The sequence below is a fragment of the Nuphar pumila genome, chromosome 14 (assembly GCF_984573655.1).
Source record: "Nuphar pumila chromosome 14, dmNupPumi1.hap1.1, whole genome shotgun sequence".
Classification (NCBI taxonomy): domain Eukaryota; kingdom Viridiplantae; phylum Streptophyta; class Magnoliopsida; order Nymphaeales; family Nymphaeaceae; genus Nuphar; species Nuphar pumila.
The window spans coordinates 5386449-5401815 of record NC_143262.1 but is presented as its reverse complement, the minus strand read 5'-3'; the positions used below and the strand labels follow the sequence as shown (position 1 = coordinate 5401815).

General features: G+C 38.0%; 1 protein-coding gene across 4 annotated transcripts; it reads left to right on the top strand.

Annotated features, from left to right (window-relative positions):
• Positions 1-5226: 5226 nt before the first annotated feature.
• Positions 5227-15082, top strand: LOC149816151 (red chlorophyll catabolite reductase-like). Of its 4 annotated transcripts, none has more exons than XR_016427719.1 (3): positions 5227-5586; positions 8200-8966; positions 14599-15082. XR_016427719.1 is itself a non-coding variant. In XM_089987866.1 (2 exons), exons 1-2 carry the CDS (start codon positions 5239-5241, stop codon positions 8812-8814), a joined length of 963 nt encoding a protein of 320 aa, XP_089843992.1. In that variant the 5' UTR covers positions 5227-5238; the 3' UTR covers positions 8815-9047. The 4 variants fall into 4 exon arrangements, 1 of the variants encoding a protein (XP_089843992.1); XR_016427720.1 differs by lacking the exon at positions 14599-15082 and adding an exon at positions 14549-14571; XR_016427718.1 differs by lacking the exon at positions 14599-15082 and adding an exon at positions 13135-14513.
• The last annotated feature ends 285 nt before the right edge of the window (positions 15083-15367 follow it).

Here is a 15367-nt window from a genome sequence, read left to right as displayed (position 1 = left end):
AAAGCAATAAGAAAAAAATAAAAACGCAAAAGTAATTCAAATCGGATAAATAACTGTGGTGAGTAAGTGATGCAAGCGCATCACATGTTATTTAATTTCTTAGATGCAACACTTTTCTGTTCACACACTCACTCAGTTATGGATATCTAGGACTGCTTTGATCCAGTTTGGAGATCATGCTGAGCATGATTTTAATGTATGAAAATAGAAGTGTTATTATTTTTGGAGTACGGATTCCATGCTAGGCATGGTAGTAGTTAGCGGGATATTGGAGTGTGTTTGCTACATGTACATGTTTGACATTATTTTGATATGAATGCTTTGAATGTATTGCAATGTTTGATGTGTCTTTATCAATGCTTGCATGAAGTTATTTTCGATTTGATTATGCCTTTCATGTGAAATTGTATTATGAAAATATGCTTCAAATGAATGTATCATTTTATGGAATGTGATTTCATATTTCTAAATATCCTCGTGATGTGTATAAATATGATGTGATGGTGTTACACACGGAAATATTGAGTTTGTAAATGCATGCAATGGAAAGAGTACTCGATGGGGGTGTTGGACAAATTAATGTACTCATTCATGGTATGCAATCGTTTATCATAACTAATATGTTTCATGTTTAATTTTTTGTTATACTCATGTGTGCGAACGAGAAGAAAGACACGAGGGTAGTGTGGCAGAAGGTGACTGCCAATCAATTTACCGACATGCTGCATAATATGAAGACTACAGCAAAAAAAATAGCTGGTGGGATAGATGATCCACTACAGTGGAAGGGCCATGTGCCTTCTACTATCAGGAAAGATTATTAGAGCGGCATGTGCGACAAGTGGGCGACCAATGAATTTCGAAACTGCTCAGCAAAGGTTGCACAAAACCGAGCGAAGATGCCCGATGTCCATCTACACACTGGTGGATCTAGGACTTTTGGGAGCTACCAGAAGAAAATGGTAACTCATCAATATATATATATATATATATATATATATATATTGTCAAATTTGTAACTATTTATGTATACTTATTAATCGATTTTTTATCATTTAACATTGTAGGAAGCAGAAAAAGGAGACATTGTGCCTTACAAGGATGTGTTTGTTGAAACACATAAACGTAAGAGCACAAAAGATTTTATATCAGAGAAAGCGGGAGCGACATCAGTATGTATTTATTGTATTAATAAACATTATAATATACAAGTTACTATGAATTACGTTATCATAAACATTGTAATTCTTAATTATTAATTCATATTGTAATCATTACTTTGTAGGAGTCATACGAGCAACAAATGGTACAACAATATGGCAATGACTCCACTCAGCATCCGTCTTTTGATCCTGCAGCATGGGTGACTGCAACCGGTGAACTAAAAAAAAGGTCGTGTGTTCGAATTTGGGAGTAACATGAACACCACAGCAGTCGTTGCCTCCTATAGCCTTGGCTCTCAGAGTTCTCCCACCAGCATCAACTCTTAATGTCTGATTGACCCTGCTATATCTTGGGATGGTGTATGTCAGCATCTTGAGGACAAAATGCAGTACTTTTTAAATGAAGTCATTCCCAACATTATCTGTAATGAGTTGTGCAACTTTTTTCAAGACAGAAGAACTTCATCTGCATTCAACATGAGCTCTGGTGCCCGTCAGGTATAAAGATTTATGTCATTTGTTTCATGTCGTTAGATTTCAAGCTAGTATATTCATGATTGAATACATATATGCATGATTGAATACATATATGCATGAGTCTCACTATGAATTTTTTTGACACCTTATAATACATATATGCATGATTGATTCACTATACAATTTTTATGACACCCTTATAACACATATATGTATGATTGAATCACTATGAAAGTTTTTTTACAATCTTACAACACATATATGCATGATTTCATCACTATAAAATTTTCTTAGTGCCTTATAACACATATATGCATGATTGAATCACTATGAAAGTTTGTTGACAACCTTAGAACACATACAAGCAAGCTTTCATCACTATGACAACCTTAGAACACATATGAGCCTGATATTAGTATATATGAAAGTTTTTTAATGCCTTATAATACATATATGCATGATTGAGTCACTATAAATTTTTTTGACTGCCTTAGAACATGATATACATGATTGAATCACATATAAAGTTTTTTGACTGCCATAGAACACATATGAGCATGATTGAATCACTATGAACGTTTTTTTACTGCCTTATAACACATATGAGCATGATATTAGCATATATGAAAGTTTTTTGACTACCTTGTAATACATATATGCATGATTGAATCAATATCAAAGTTATTTGACAACCTTAGAACACATATATGCATGATTGAATCAATATGAAAGTTTTTTGACAACCTTAGAACACATATATGCATGATTGAATTACTATAAAATTTTTCTTAGAACACATGTATACATGGTTGAATCACTATAAAATTGTTTTACTGCCTTAGAACACACATATGCATGATTGAATTACTATAAAATTTTTCCTAGAATACATTTATGCATGATTGAGTCAATATGAAAGTTTTTTGACTGCTTTAGAACACATATGAGCATGATTGAATCACTATGAAAGTTTTTTGACAACTTTAAAACACATATAAGCATGATTTCATCACTATGGAAGTTTTTTGACTGCCTTGTAACACATATATGCATGATTGTGATACATAACCCATTTATTTGATGGCCTTATAAACCATATATGCATGCGTGAATCACTCTAACATTCTTTGACAACCTTAGAACACATATCTGCATGATTGAATCACCATAAAAAAAAAATTTAGTCTTAGAACACATATCTGAATTTTGTTAATGTCTTTCAGTTTATTGTTAGTCTATGTGTCATTCAACCATTTACTTTGTTGCATTAGATTAGGTGCATTACATATAATTTATTTTATTATATTTTATTTATAAATACTAACATTTTGGTTCTATTGTAAGATGCTTGAGATGATCAACGTAGAGGAGCTGATGGAGGCATGGAGGAAGGGGCAAATCAAGAAAATGAAGACGATGATACCCAAAATCTTGGCAAGGATTAGTTTCATTTGTTTAATTTATTTGACGTACTTGTAACTAATTATAACTTGGCGAGGACTCTATTTGGTTGTTAAAGTTTGTTTAACTTAGAACTTGTGTTAAATTTGTTTCACTTGTATATGTATTTTTTATGTGTACTTATTTTTTTATAAGCAGGTTATATGAATTGTATAACGAGAAATTTTTTTCGAGTTTCAAAATAATTCAGAAATTTTTTTTAATTTTTTTTTTTAAAATTTAACGACGGATAAAATCTGTCGCCAATTTAAAGCAGTCGTTGGTTTGCGACGGATACGTATCCCTTGTTACAGCTTAACGATGGATTAATGACGGATTAAATTTCGTCGCATAACCAAATCAGTCTCTATTTAGCGACGGACATGATTCGACACTAATTCGTCGCTAAGTAGCGATGGATTGGCAACAGAAAAATTCTGTCGCAGTTTAATGACTAGGGTTATGCAATGGACTCTATCTGTCGCTACGTCGTCTCTAATCCGTCGCTAAACACGTTAGCAACGGATAGCGTCCATCGCTAATACGCATTTTTCTTGTAGTGCCCGCTTTCCCCCGGTCCACTGCCATCCTTAGCTGACTTACTCATGACTTAGCCCGGTTTTGTAAAAACCGAGTTACACGTTTTTTGATTTAGTGACCGGGCGATCCGGGCTGAGTCAACCATCACCGGGTCAACTCGATGAGTTTTTAAACTATGGTTAAAACTTTGAGGTAGCTCTTCCGTAGCTATTCAAAAATCAGTTTCAAGATTATTTTTTATTTTATTAGCACATACCACCTACTGATTTAAAAAATTAGCGGATTCAGAATTTGAAAATCGATTCAGACCTGATACTGATTCTGACAACATTGCTCCCGAACAAGAGACACTGTGTCATGCCGCAGGGCCATGCTCAACATTTTCTTTTGTTTTTACTTGAAGAAACTGCCCCAGGCGCAAAGACCTAGCGGTGCTGGCTCAGCCTGCCATACTAACCGTCTCTGTCCATATTGGCGTAAAACTCCGAGGGCTTACCCCTTGATCCCAGGGAGTCCTAACTTTGGCTTAGGCAGGGGGTGACGCCCATGAGATTTGAACCTAGACTGCCCGTCAGAAACGGTCTAGGGATCATCCCACTAGGCCAAACCCCTTGGGTCGCCATGCTCAACAATTATAAACTCAGTCATGACCATTAAAACCGAGGGAAGAAATGTAATTGTAACACTTTTATCATGCTGTTGCACCTGAACACCCTTCATCTTTAGGTACATCTGATGGTACCGCCATCGAAGGTGCCTTGGGATGTCGTTAATGTTAAAAATGAACGACAGCCATCAAAACAGTAAATATAGAAAAAAGAGTGGGACCCATCCAAGTGATGGCCATCTCATTCCTACAGGTTTTGGATGCCGCTCATCTTGAGATCAATGGCATTCATAAGTGCTCGACAGAATGCTGTCATAACATACTGTGACCTGAGCCCATCTCATCTTTAGGGCTGGTAAATGAACTGAACAGCTCACGATTGTGCTCATCACGAAATCGTTCGTGATTGGTTCATGTAGCTGGCGAGCTGAGCCATGAGCAGCTTGTTTAGCCTAAATGAGTCGAGTCTCAGCACAGGGTGTTCAGCTCGGCTCAGCTCAGCTCAGGAGAGCTCATATAGATAAAAATATACATTTTATGTGTAATATATAAAAAGAAGAATGCATAGAATATATACAAAGAAAAGGATGCATGGAAAATAAATGCACAAAATAAGAACTACCAAGTGAAATATAATATATATATATATATCATGTATAAATAACATAGAATTTTTTTAGCTCATCTCTGAATGAGATGAGATGAGCTTGAGCTCGGCTCGGCTAAACATGAATATGACCCGAATCACGAGCAAAATCTACTGGTAAACGAGTTAAACATGAACATGCTGTGTTCGGTTCATTTGGCTTGTTTACCAGCCCTAGACACAGCATCTCAGCTGTGGGGCCTAAGCATGGAGAGTGTCGGGTGCAGCAGCACACTAAAAGGGTGCAATAACGTTGCACCTGATCCTCCCTCATTTAGACATCGGTTTGACTCGTCCAACTGATATTTTGCTTCCTGCACAGCTGCACTTATGAGTTTTGTGGCCACCAATGCATCTCCCGTGAAATGGCTCTCTTGATCTTCCCCTCTTCTTTCTCTCCAAAACCAACCTTCCAAACGAGAACCAGAACGCCCCATCACCACTCTTCTCTAATTAAAAGGACACCCCTTTCTGCCACTGCCTCCATCATGGCATCCCCAGAGAACCCCAACAAGCAGGAGAGTTGGGTTCAATTCCCCAAGCTGCCCCGCGCCCAGAGGACCCTCATGGAGTCTCTGATCTCCACTATCGACACTCACTTGGGCCCTCAGCTGAACCCTTGCTTGACTTCCCCGGACGTCAGGTTCTTCCAAAACCAGGAAGGGACCTCTCAGGGCTCTGTCAACCTGAGATCAGGGACGGAAAATTCAAAGGTATCTATGTATATCACCTTGATCTCGCATACCCACAAACTGTTTCTTCTCTCCTTGTTCATTTCTGCTTGTATTGGTATTTGGGTGATCGTGAAACTTAAGTTTCTTGCTTGTTTTGATAAAAAAAATTGCAACTTTTTTGGTGCTTTCTATCGTTTCTGTGACTTGAAATCGTGATTTTCTTTTTAGCGGATGTGGATGTCGGGGTGCTCTAGATATCGAGGCTACTCTGTTTTCTCTTTCTGAGTTGGTGCTCAGACGAGTCATCTGGTCTGCCTGAGTCCACCAACTTGGTCTGAGTTGGTATTGACTCTATTGGACTGTGAAATTCCGGCTCCTTTGAGGCACTGCATCAGTAGAGTTTCAGCCTCCACCTAACAGACCTAGTCTTGGTTGCCATATGGAATCATTCATCACTTGAGTGGATGAAAGCTGGTGCACATCAAGGAGGGATCACCGAAACTAAGCTATGGTCTAGGGTACTGTAATCTAAGAGTAAACATAAATTCAATTGAAAAAACAAAGCAAAATCAAAAGGAAGGAAAGAAACAAGAAAATTAAGGTTTAATCAAACTCGGTCATCCTCCCTCATCGAGCTCTCTAATCCCTGTTTAAAGAAAAAGGAGCCTTAAAACCTGAATTTCAAGTGTGAATCAGTTTTAAATTCATTTAGATGCAAATTAAGCTAAAAATTAAATCCAATCAGATCTTATGAACTAGCTCCCGCTTAGTTGTTTCCACTTTGATGTATGCTCGTAAAAGTAAGCCGTGTGAGTAAACCACTACATTATCGGTGCCGATTTCCAATCTAAGCACCATCCCATCTTAAGTGCAGCTCATTACTGAATTTGCATTATATTATTGTTAAATTCGGTTGTGTAACAGTCAGGGTGTTTGTAAAAGCGATGATGTATGTTATAAAAGCAGAGAGTTGAGAGACTTTCTTGTGGAACTGATATATTGGGGAAGATCATAGCTCACATGCACAAGTAGTCAGAATGGCACTCTACTTAAAAAGTTTGATGCATGGTTTGGCCATGCTGCTTGTGCCATTATCTGGAGATTGCAATCTTAGAGACAAACTAGTGGCAATTGCCATGGATGTTGCAACTGATCTAAGTTGCAAATGGCACCACACTTGACCTGACATAGCAAATAGATCAGCTGGTTTTGGTGGATATCATCTTCAAGTATCTTAGAGTACAAACCACTGTAGGATCTGCAGACCCATGTATCATTTAGGGAGATTTCCTAAAATTTACCAAAAAAAAAAGTGTCCCGAAAATTAACAAACCGACAAACTGGTCTACCTTCTTGTAGGTGTAGTAAAATATCAAGCTTGGAATCTTTTTGAACTTTGTGTGATTACTCTGTTTTTACTTGTAGTGAATTATTGTAAGTTGAATGCGTGGGATTTCAGTAATGAGCTGCACTTAAGATGGGATGGTGTTTAGTTGGGAAGTCGGCACTGATAATGTGGTGGTGATGACAAAGTAGAAGGCTAGCTGGTCACTACAAGTTCAAATTAGCAGCCTTCTCCTTTGTCGTCATCATCATCCTTTTTCCAATCCTATGTTTAGTGTTTTAGTTCCTAACAATATTCTGATGCAACAAGACAATGGTGACAATTGCTTCCTTATTCACTGACATAGAATGGTCAAGAAAGAACGAATTTTCTAGAAAGTGATGATGCAACAATTCTGTGAAGAAAAAGAATCATACTGCTAATCTATGCCATTTTTGTTTACCTCCACTATTTGGTGTTTGCAAGAGAAATGTGTTGTAAGAGATGGATGGTTGTGGATGGGCCCTGCATGATTCCCTTGTGCTTTGGCTCCTCTTTATAATCTTAATCTAAAAAGGAAAAAAAACTGTCTGTTTTTACTTGATGGCTAACGTCAGAGCACAAATCTGTGGCTTGAATTGCTGAAATTATTTAAGTTTAGACATACAATAGATCATTTTACCATACACTATTTGTCCTAGAAACATGAACTAACCATTTCATCTATGCAATCAAATCCATTCTATAACATATGGTTTCTTATTTTTATATGATAAGTATACTATCATTGAGTTCAGGAGTCATGAAATAAAGAAACCGCATTCAAGACAGCCCCCATAGGACCAATGATTCAGACATTATCTATTTTGTTTGCATTGATCCTTCTAAACTATGTCACACAGACACTTCACTTAGCATTCCTATCCCATGTCAATACGACACAATACTTGGACACTTCATAGATACGACACGACATTTCATGGACAGTCAAAACAGTTTTATGCACAGTCAAGATTGTGTCATTAACTTTATATATTCTTTTTATGATCTTATTTACTTATTTCATATTCACTTCTTTTTCTTTTAAGATTTGTCATCAATTTCATCTTAGTTTCATTATTTGATGTTCATAATTATAGTGATTTAGAATTGTTATTTTACACATGCACACACATACATCTATATGTCTGTACAGCAGTCCCCGTGTCCTGATTTTTGAAAGCAATCAAATCGTACCAAGAAAATCTGAATCATATCCCGCTTCCGCATCTGTATCCATGTGACAGCTTCTGAGTCTTATGCAAGGTATATGAACATGTTCTGCACAGATTCACTTCATTTTGGGCTCCTGGCTTCACTGTCAACTCCCATTCGGCATACTTGATATAACGACTATTATGTGCATGCTTAACACCAACACAGATGCACCCCACTTCAATTTAGAGCTAATACAGAACAGTCCAACTTCATTGCTGCTGCTTCTAGATTTGCCTCCCAGAAAAGATCTTGTTTGTCACCCTGACTACCTCAAGCGGTACTATGAGGACACACAATTGGATTTACAAAGACAAAATCTAGAGAAGCTTCCAGTGGTGCAGCCTTACATCTCTCCCTTCCTCTCTCTCCGAAGCATTTTTTCTCCTACTGCAATATTGTTCAAGATAAACTGCGACTCTCAGTTAAGCAATGAGAAAACTTGCACCATAGAAGAGTTGGTTGATGGTCCCATAGGGGATGTTGTGAAGGAGGTGACAAGTATTTGGCTGAAGCAATGTGTTGGTCTTCAAGAAACTGTAGGGGAAGTTGAGAAGAATGATATTCTGGTACGGGACAATATGATCAGGAGCATCAGCATAGACGTTGATCTCAGGGCAAACCTGCCAAGATTGTTCAATTCAGATATTACCGAACGAATCCTGGCAGCTTTAGAGAAGGGAGTTTAGGGTGTGATTTGCAGTAATGGGCTGCATCTCATTCATAAGTTCCTTGCTGTATTGTGACAGCTTTTTCAGGTTTGAATTCAAGATGTGATGAGAAATCATTGATTATTCAGGAGAAATTGTTCTTGATCGAGTTTCTGATGGCTGTCTCGCTTGTAAGTTCCACACTATTTCTGTCTAATCAGTACTCGAATATACTTCCGATTCTGTTCTAGCTTATCAATTTTTAATGATTCATGGATTGCTTTTGACACAAACTTATATGCAGTACTTAAGTGAAGCAAAAACTCATGATTGCACAGAAAATATGGCGGGCTTTAATTGTAAGAACAGTGTAACTCAAGTAGCCATGACTGCAGTTTTGCAAGTTTCCCTCTGCTTGTAAATAGTTTTGGCCTAAGCCAGTCTACTAAGAAAAGGATGATAATTAGACATGCTTAATTAACAGAAAGATGAATCATGATTTTAAGCATTATGACCGTTTATAGAATTATGATCTCTCTCTCTCTCTCTCTCTCTCTCTCTCTCTCTCTCTCTCTCTCTCTCTCTCTCTCTATATATATATATATATATATATATATATATATATATATATATATATATATATATATATATATATATTGTTAAGAGTTATGAATCTTGAACCCGATCCGGATCCAGAATCTATTACAGCACCTAAAGATAAAGAGAGAAGGTACATCAAATGTGGAACCTCCCAACAAGACTAAGTGGCACCACCTAAGGATAAGATAGAAGTTCCATCAAATGTGAAACCTCCCAACAAGACTAAGTGGCGCCACCTAAGGATAAGGACAAAGCCCCAAAGTGTGGAGGTCGACTCCTACATACATGTAGTGTGGATATGGATTCTAAATTAAAATGTATTCTATTTACGTATAGTAAAAGCCCCACACACGAAAATGAGTGAGTGTGTGTGTAAAACCAACGAAAAAAAAAATATCGGACTTGGGTTGGGTCTGGACCCGTCCCAGGCTCGTTCTTGTTAGGGTTGTAGCACCTGACGCAAGGGTGAGGGTTTTTGAGAAAACCCTCTCCACTGTGCGCCGCACCCTGCCCATGCCACTCCACCCCCTCGACTGGATAAGGGAAACCCTTGAGGGTTTTCCCGAAAATAACCCCCTGAGCTCTTTAAGAGCATCGCAGGAGGGGAGGGTGGGCTCTCAGCGACGCGCTTCTCTCCTCTTCTTCCTTGCTCTCCTCGTGTCGGCGGCACCCTCCCTCTCCTAATGGTTAGCAGAGGGTCAACGGGAGGTCGGCAGCCCTCCTGTCGTGCCTTCCTCCCTCTCTCTGTGTGCAAGAGGGGTCTGGCAGGTGGCTCCTGTCGCCTCTCCTTTGGGGCCTGCCTGAGAGTCGGTAGGTGGCCGACGACCCTGTTAAATTATGTAAATCAACCTTGTAATTTCGTATATATATTTTACATATATAAGGTAATACATATACATATATTATATATATGTATATGTATCTACCTATTATATATGTAAAACATATATATATTTCTATCTTTAGTCCTAGGGGTAGTTTAGGCATTTTACACATATTCTTTTTCAAGAATATGTTTTGTATTTTCTTTTCTCTTTTTTTTCTTTTTCTTTTTCTTTTAATAAAATATCTTGTACTCACCTTGGGAGGGGGCCAACACACTAGTCGTTGGACCCCTCCAACGGTCACATTTGTGACTGTTGGAGGGGCTCCAACGACTATGTGGAGCCCCTTCCAAGGTCTCCTAAAAGCCCTATAAATATGGGCACTCCCTCTTGTATTCTCTCAAGGTTTTAGGGATTATTGCCCAACCTTTTATTTGTTTATGAATCTTATGAGTGCATTTGCACATTTGTGATTTCGTGTTTTGTGCACAAGTGTTCCAAGTGTTCTTGGTGTGTGTATGTTCACACATTTATTCTCAAGAATATTGTTCTATCGATTATAGTATCTTGTTGAAGATACTTTTACAGACCCCTTCCACCCTTGCCCCCTCCTCTGTGACCTGTCAGGGGGTCAACAGGTGGCTGGTGGTCCCTGCCGCCCTTTTTCCCCTCCTTCGATCTCCTTTGTTGCCGGAGGGCCGGCAGGAGGCCGACAACTCATGTCGCACCCTCTCGCTCCCTCTGTGCCTACCGGAAGCTTGACAGGGGACCGATGACCCATGTCGCACCTTCCTCCTCTTCCTGGCTTTGCCAGAAGGCCGACAGGAGGCTAACAGCCTCCTGTCGTGCCTTCCCCCTCTGTTCTCTACGCTGTCGGGAGGCTGGCGGGAGGTCAACGACCCCTGCCATGCTCTCCCCCTCTCTTCTTCATTGTATCTGGTGGGCATGGCCCCCCTTGCCATTCGATGTCCATCTGCAGGGGCTGAGTCCCCTGCCATTTGAAGTCAGTCAGGCAGGGGCCTTGGCCCCTGCCACTCATCAGATTTCGTACGATAGGGGTCTCAACCCTTGCCGCTCATGCTTTCCGCCGACAGGGCAGGCCTTGCCATTGCCATTCTGTGCTTATTACAACTATGGCATAATAACTTTCACACTTTTGCAGATTTATGCAATGGGTCCCGTTCGTGCTCCGCGACCCGAGTTGTAGGTGCACGCAGCGACACAACATCCCGAGGTAGGGGAAAGTCACACAAGAATTTTGGATGAATGAAATAAAGTATAAGAATCCTGAGATAGAATAATTGATTTTTCATACATGCTTACATGTAAAACAATATAATATTGTGACTGCCTGTTTTGTGTTTCCTCGTTCCTACTATTTTAAAATTACATGCTTGATGTTTGCTATATGGGTAGGCTCATTTCTACAGTGATTCTTATTACTGTGTTTCTGTACTTGCTCATTGTTGTGATTGCACTGTAGATGCTTTGTTTGTTATTGCATGTTAAATCTTGTTGCCGCCCTCAGGCAAGCCTCGTAGGGTGTGTAGGTACGTATACCATATCTTGTGCCTTTTAGAAATATGCAAAATTATGTATAAGCACTAAAAGCTCGAGAGGAGGTGCTTTCTTATGCAAGGTTGACTCCTCGAGAACAAAATTCTGCTTATAAAGCTTGTGATCTATTTATGCATTACTAGATGCAACTAATTGTACCCCGAGTCGGTTACTCGAAAGGAATGATTGGATCCACAGCGATCTCAAGACCTGTTTAAGATTGAGCAGGCCAAGTATATTACTGCTTTTAAGTTATATGAAACACTGTGTGAGGTTATCCTTCAGGAAACCCATAACCTGCTATCATAATCGTACATTAAGTCATGTATGGTATATACATTATGATAAGTAGTATGTGAGGTCGTTGAGCACCTCGAGGTGTGCAATAAGCACTTTATTGAAATACATGAAATAATGATGTCGGCCTCCGCAGGCCAAATGCTCAAGGAGCAATGCATATCATGTATGAACTAAAAGAATTGCAATATATTAATTGATTGCCCTCTCATCGTAGTCGTACCTTTAGGCAGACACGACTCTACTTTTGAACAAGAATGTCACATGAGTGTTATGATGTTTTGATGATGAAGTTATGGCAACCTCGAAGCATGCATATGACACAATGCTGAGATCACATAAATGGTGACAACTCACCTTCACATGCAAGATGCTCGAATGGGTCTAACATACCAGAGCATGTACAATGGGGCAGCGGTTAAGAAACCTCCGTCGTACTTGTTCGATTTTTACAGTTTATCAAGGGAGATGATGGATGATACAAAAACTCTGATGGACAGGTTGTTAAAAACTCTGATGGATAGGTTGTTAATAATCACCCCACGGGCAAAAGACTCAGCTTTCTCAGTCATCGGAGTTAGAGAAAATGAGATTATCATAATTATCCTAGGTGGTAACTCTCAGGTACTTCTGCAGAAGTTGGATGCATCCATGGGCCACAAATGCCTTTGGGGATTTACTCTCTTCGTCACTGACCGTCTCCATAGGAGTGGACTCAGTAAGTCATCCGGGTTAATGAAAAACACTTGACATATTAAACCCCCGGATCGATCTCGGTTGTTTCTATGTTTCGCGTATGTGCGTACCTACAGGCTAGTTAATATCATAACTTAAAGAATATTTCTTTCATAATAGTTGTAGATGATTGAGATTTGTACTACTTGAAATGCTATTGACATATCTATTTCAAGACAATAGATCTTTGCATGTATTGCACCTGCTAGAATAGATTACATATTGTACTTGTTGCTTTTAATATAATAAATTGTTTATCTCATGAATGTCCGGTTTTATTTTTATTCTACATTGTCTATTCGTGCACCTACTAATTTGTTATGAAACTGACCCATTTCATGGGCAGGTGACGAGTAGGATTTCACAGGCGACCGATGGCGCGATGCAATGTGGCTCGAGATTTTTCTCCTTTCTGCTGGCGTCTTGGATCTGAGTTTTGAGTTTTTCTTTGGATTTATTGGATAGTGAGAAAATACTTAATTTGTAATAAGCTGCAAATTTTATTAATAATCTATTGTTTTGTTTCCTCACTTCCTTTGAGTAGTTGTTTCATGAGTAATGATGATTTTACTGCTAACGTACTCAGAATTTGGTAACTTGTGCTTCTTTCTAAATTGTTTTCGTTGTTGATTTTAAAAGTAAAAACTCTTTTCTTTGAAAGGTTTTTTGTCAATGTTTTAGAAATCGTAAGTTAAAAATTTGGGGGCGTTACAGTGTGTAAGGGACTCTTAGTGGACGTAAGTGTTGTTGTAGTGACCCACGTTAACTCATGCCTTTTTCTCTTTATATCTTAGGTAGTATGCCTCTGTCTCTCTTGTGCTCATATATATATATATATATATATAATTGTAATATGTTTAAACATGTTTGCTGGTTTGAACTAGGTATTTTTGATACTTTTGCATTCGGTGTGATTCATTTGCTAGGAATTGATTGTTGGATCATGTATTTTCAATCAAGAAGTGTGATTTTTTTATGCTTGAATATTTATGAAATTTTTGAGCAGTTGATTTTCAAGATCCTTTATAATCTTATACATCGTAATTGGATAATCCAAGAGTCTATTTCTATAAAACCAAGCATCTAGATCACATCCGTACAACAAAATTTTAGAAAAAGATAAAAAAAACCTATGAAAATCTCAGTTCAAACCAACAAACATGTTTTGCCAGTAAATATATTCTAGTTTCTCTCTCTTTATATATATATATATATAGAGAGAGAGAGAGAGAGAGATGGGTAGGTGCCAAATTGATATGTGCTAAATGGATTTTTCTGCTCTTTCGGTGTTTTTTCACAGTTTGGACCCCATAAATATGTTGGGCATTGATTTTTCGATCCTTATAAAAACCCACTCATGTGTTGGAATCGAACACTTCAAGAATTGATCCCTATAAAATGAACATAGATCACATCTGTACAGTCAAAATTTAAAAATAAAATGAAAAAACCTGAAAAACTCATTTAGCACATACTATTTGGCACCTATCATTTCGCACCTACCCATTACTATATATATATATATATATATATTAGGTGCCTACTAAAATTAGGAGTCATTTTCAGGATGTTTTTCACAAATCTGTCCCTACATATGCATTCAGCATGATCGGTTTGCTAGGTAATGACACTTGGATAGTGTTTTTTCAATGAGAAGATGTTGAATTTTTTCAGCTTTAATGTTTATGAACTTCTAAGGTTTTGTTTTTCTCACTCAGGGACTGGTTGATTATAGTTGTTTGATATTGGTTCTATGACAGAAACAGTAGCAATTGAACTTCTTTTATCATTAATCTTTTTTGGGAGCCAGATCGTGAGGCAGCTAAAGGAGCAGCAATTACTCTACGGCCACGCTCTACATTTCTCCCTTCTCTCAAAATGATCAATCCATCATCATATTGGTGCCTAAAGCTTGGACAGATTGCTCATTTCTTTTAGAATATGTGTACTTGCCATACCATTGGTTTTGTTGGAACTAGAGTTGGAGGTTTATTTATTTCTTAGATTTAGAATCCTTTTAAGGTTCTTTTTGGGATCTTAGATTGCCTTTTGGGGGGATTTTTATTTTTACACCTTAGGCTAAACATCAGGATGAGAGTAAGGGGTGAACTACGCAAGTTTTTTTTAGATTTTCAATTTTTTTTATAAATTCTTTTGAAATTTTCTTGCCTTCACAAATTTTACATGGAATAGTATTGCCACCAATTGGTTTTGTGGATGAGGGTATTTTACTTTTATATCTTGCATACATTTTCTTGTAATAGATTTTTTATTAAATACTCGCACTTGTGGATTCTCTTGCCCGTCTAGCCATTTTCTAGTATATATATATGTCATGGTTAAGTACCATGATACCATATGGTGGTACATACTCTTGTTTGCGTAGATCTAGCCACCAAACCCAAAATCTGACTATACATATGTGTTTAGCATGATCTATTTAATATATTATATGGTTTAATCATGTTTAATACACCATAAGATTCTATTTTGGAGACAGTAAAAATCAATGACAATTTATGAAAATATGGGTGGTTTAAAAATGATATAAAACATCATATCTGAATCAACTTTAATAT

Excerpts from the sequence above, each read along its gene's own strand:
- LOC149816151 (XM_089987866.1), top strand. The coding sequence starts at position 5,239 with ATGGCTCTCTTGATCTTCCCCTCTTCTTTCTCTCCAAAACCAACCTTC. Across the intron at positions 5,587-8,199 it reads CAGGGACGGAAAATTCAAAG|ATTCACTTCATTTTGGGCTC; the intron begins GTATCTATGTAT and ends TGTTCTGCACAG.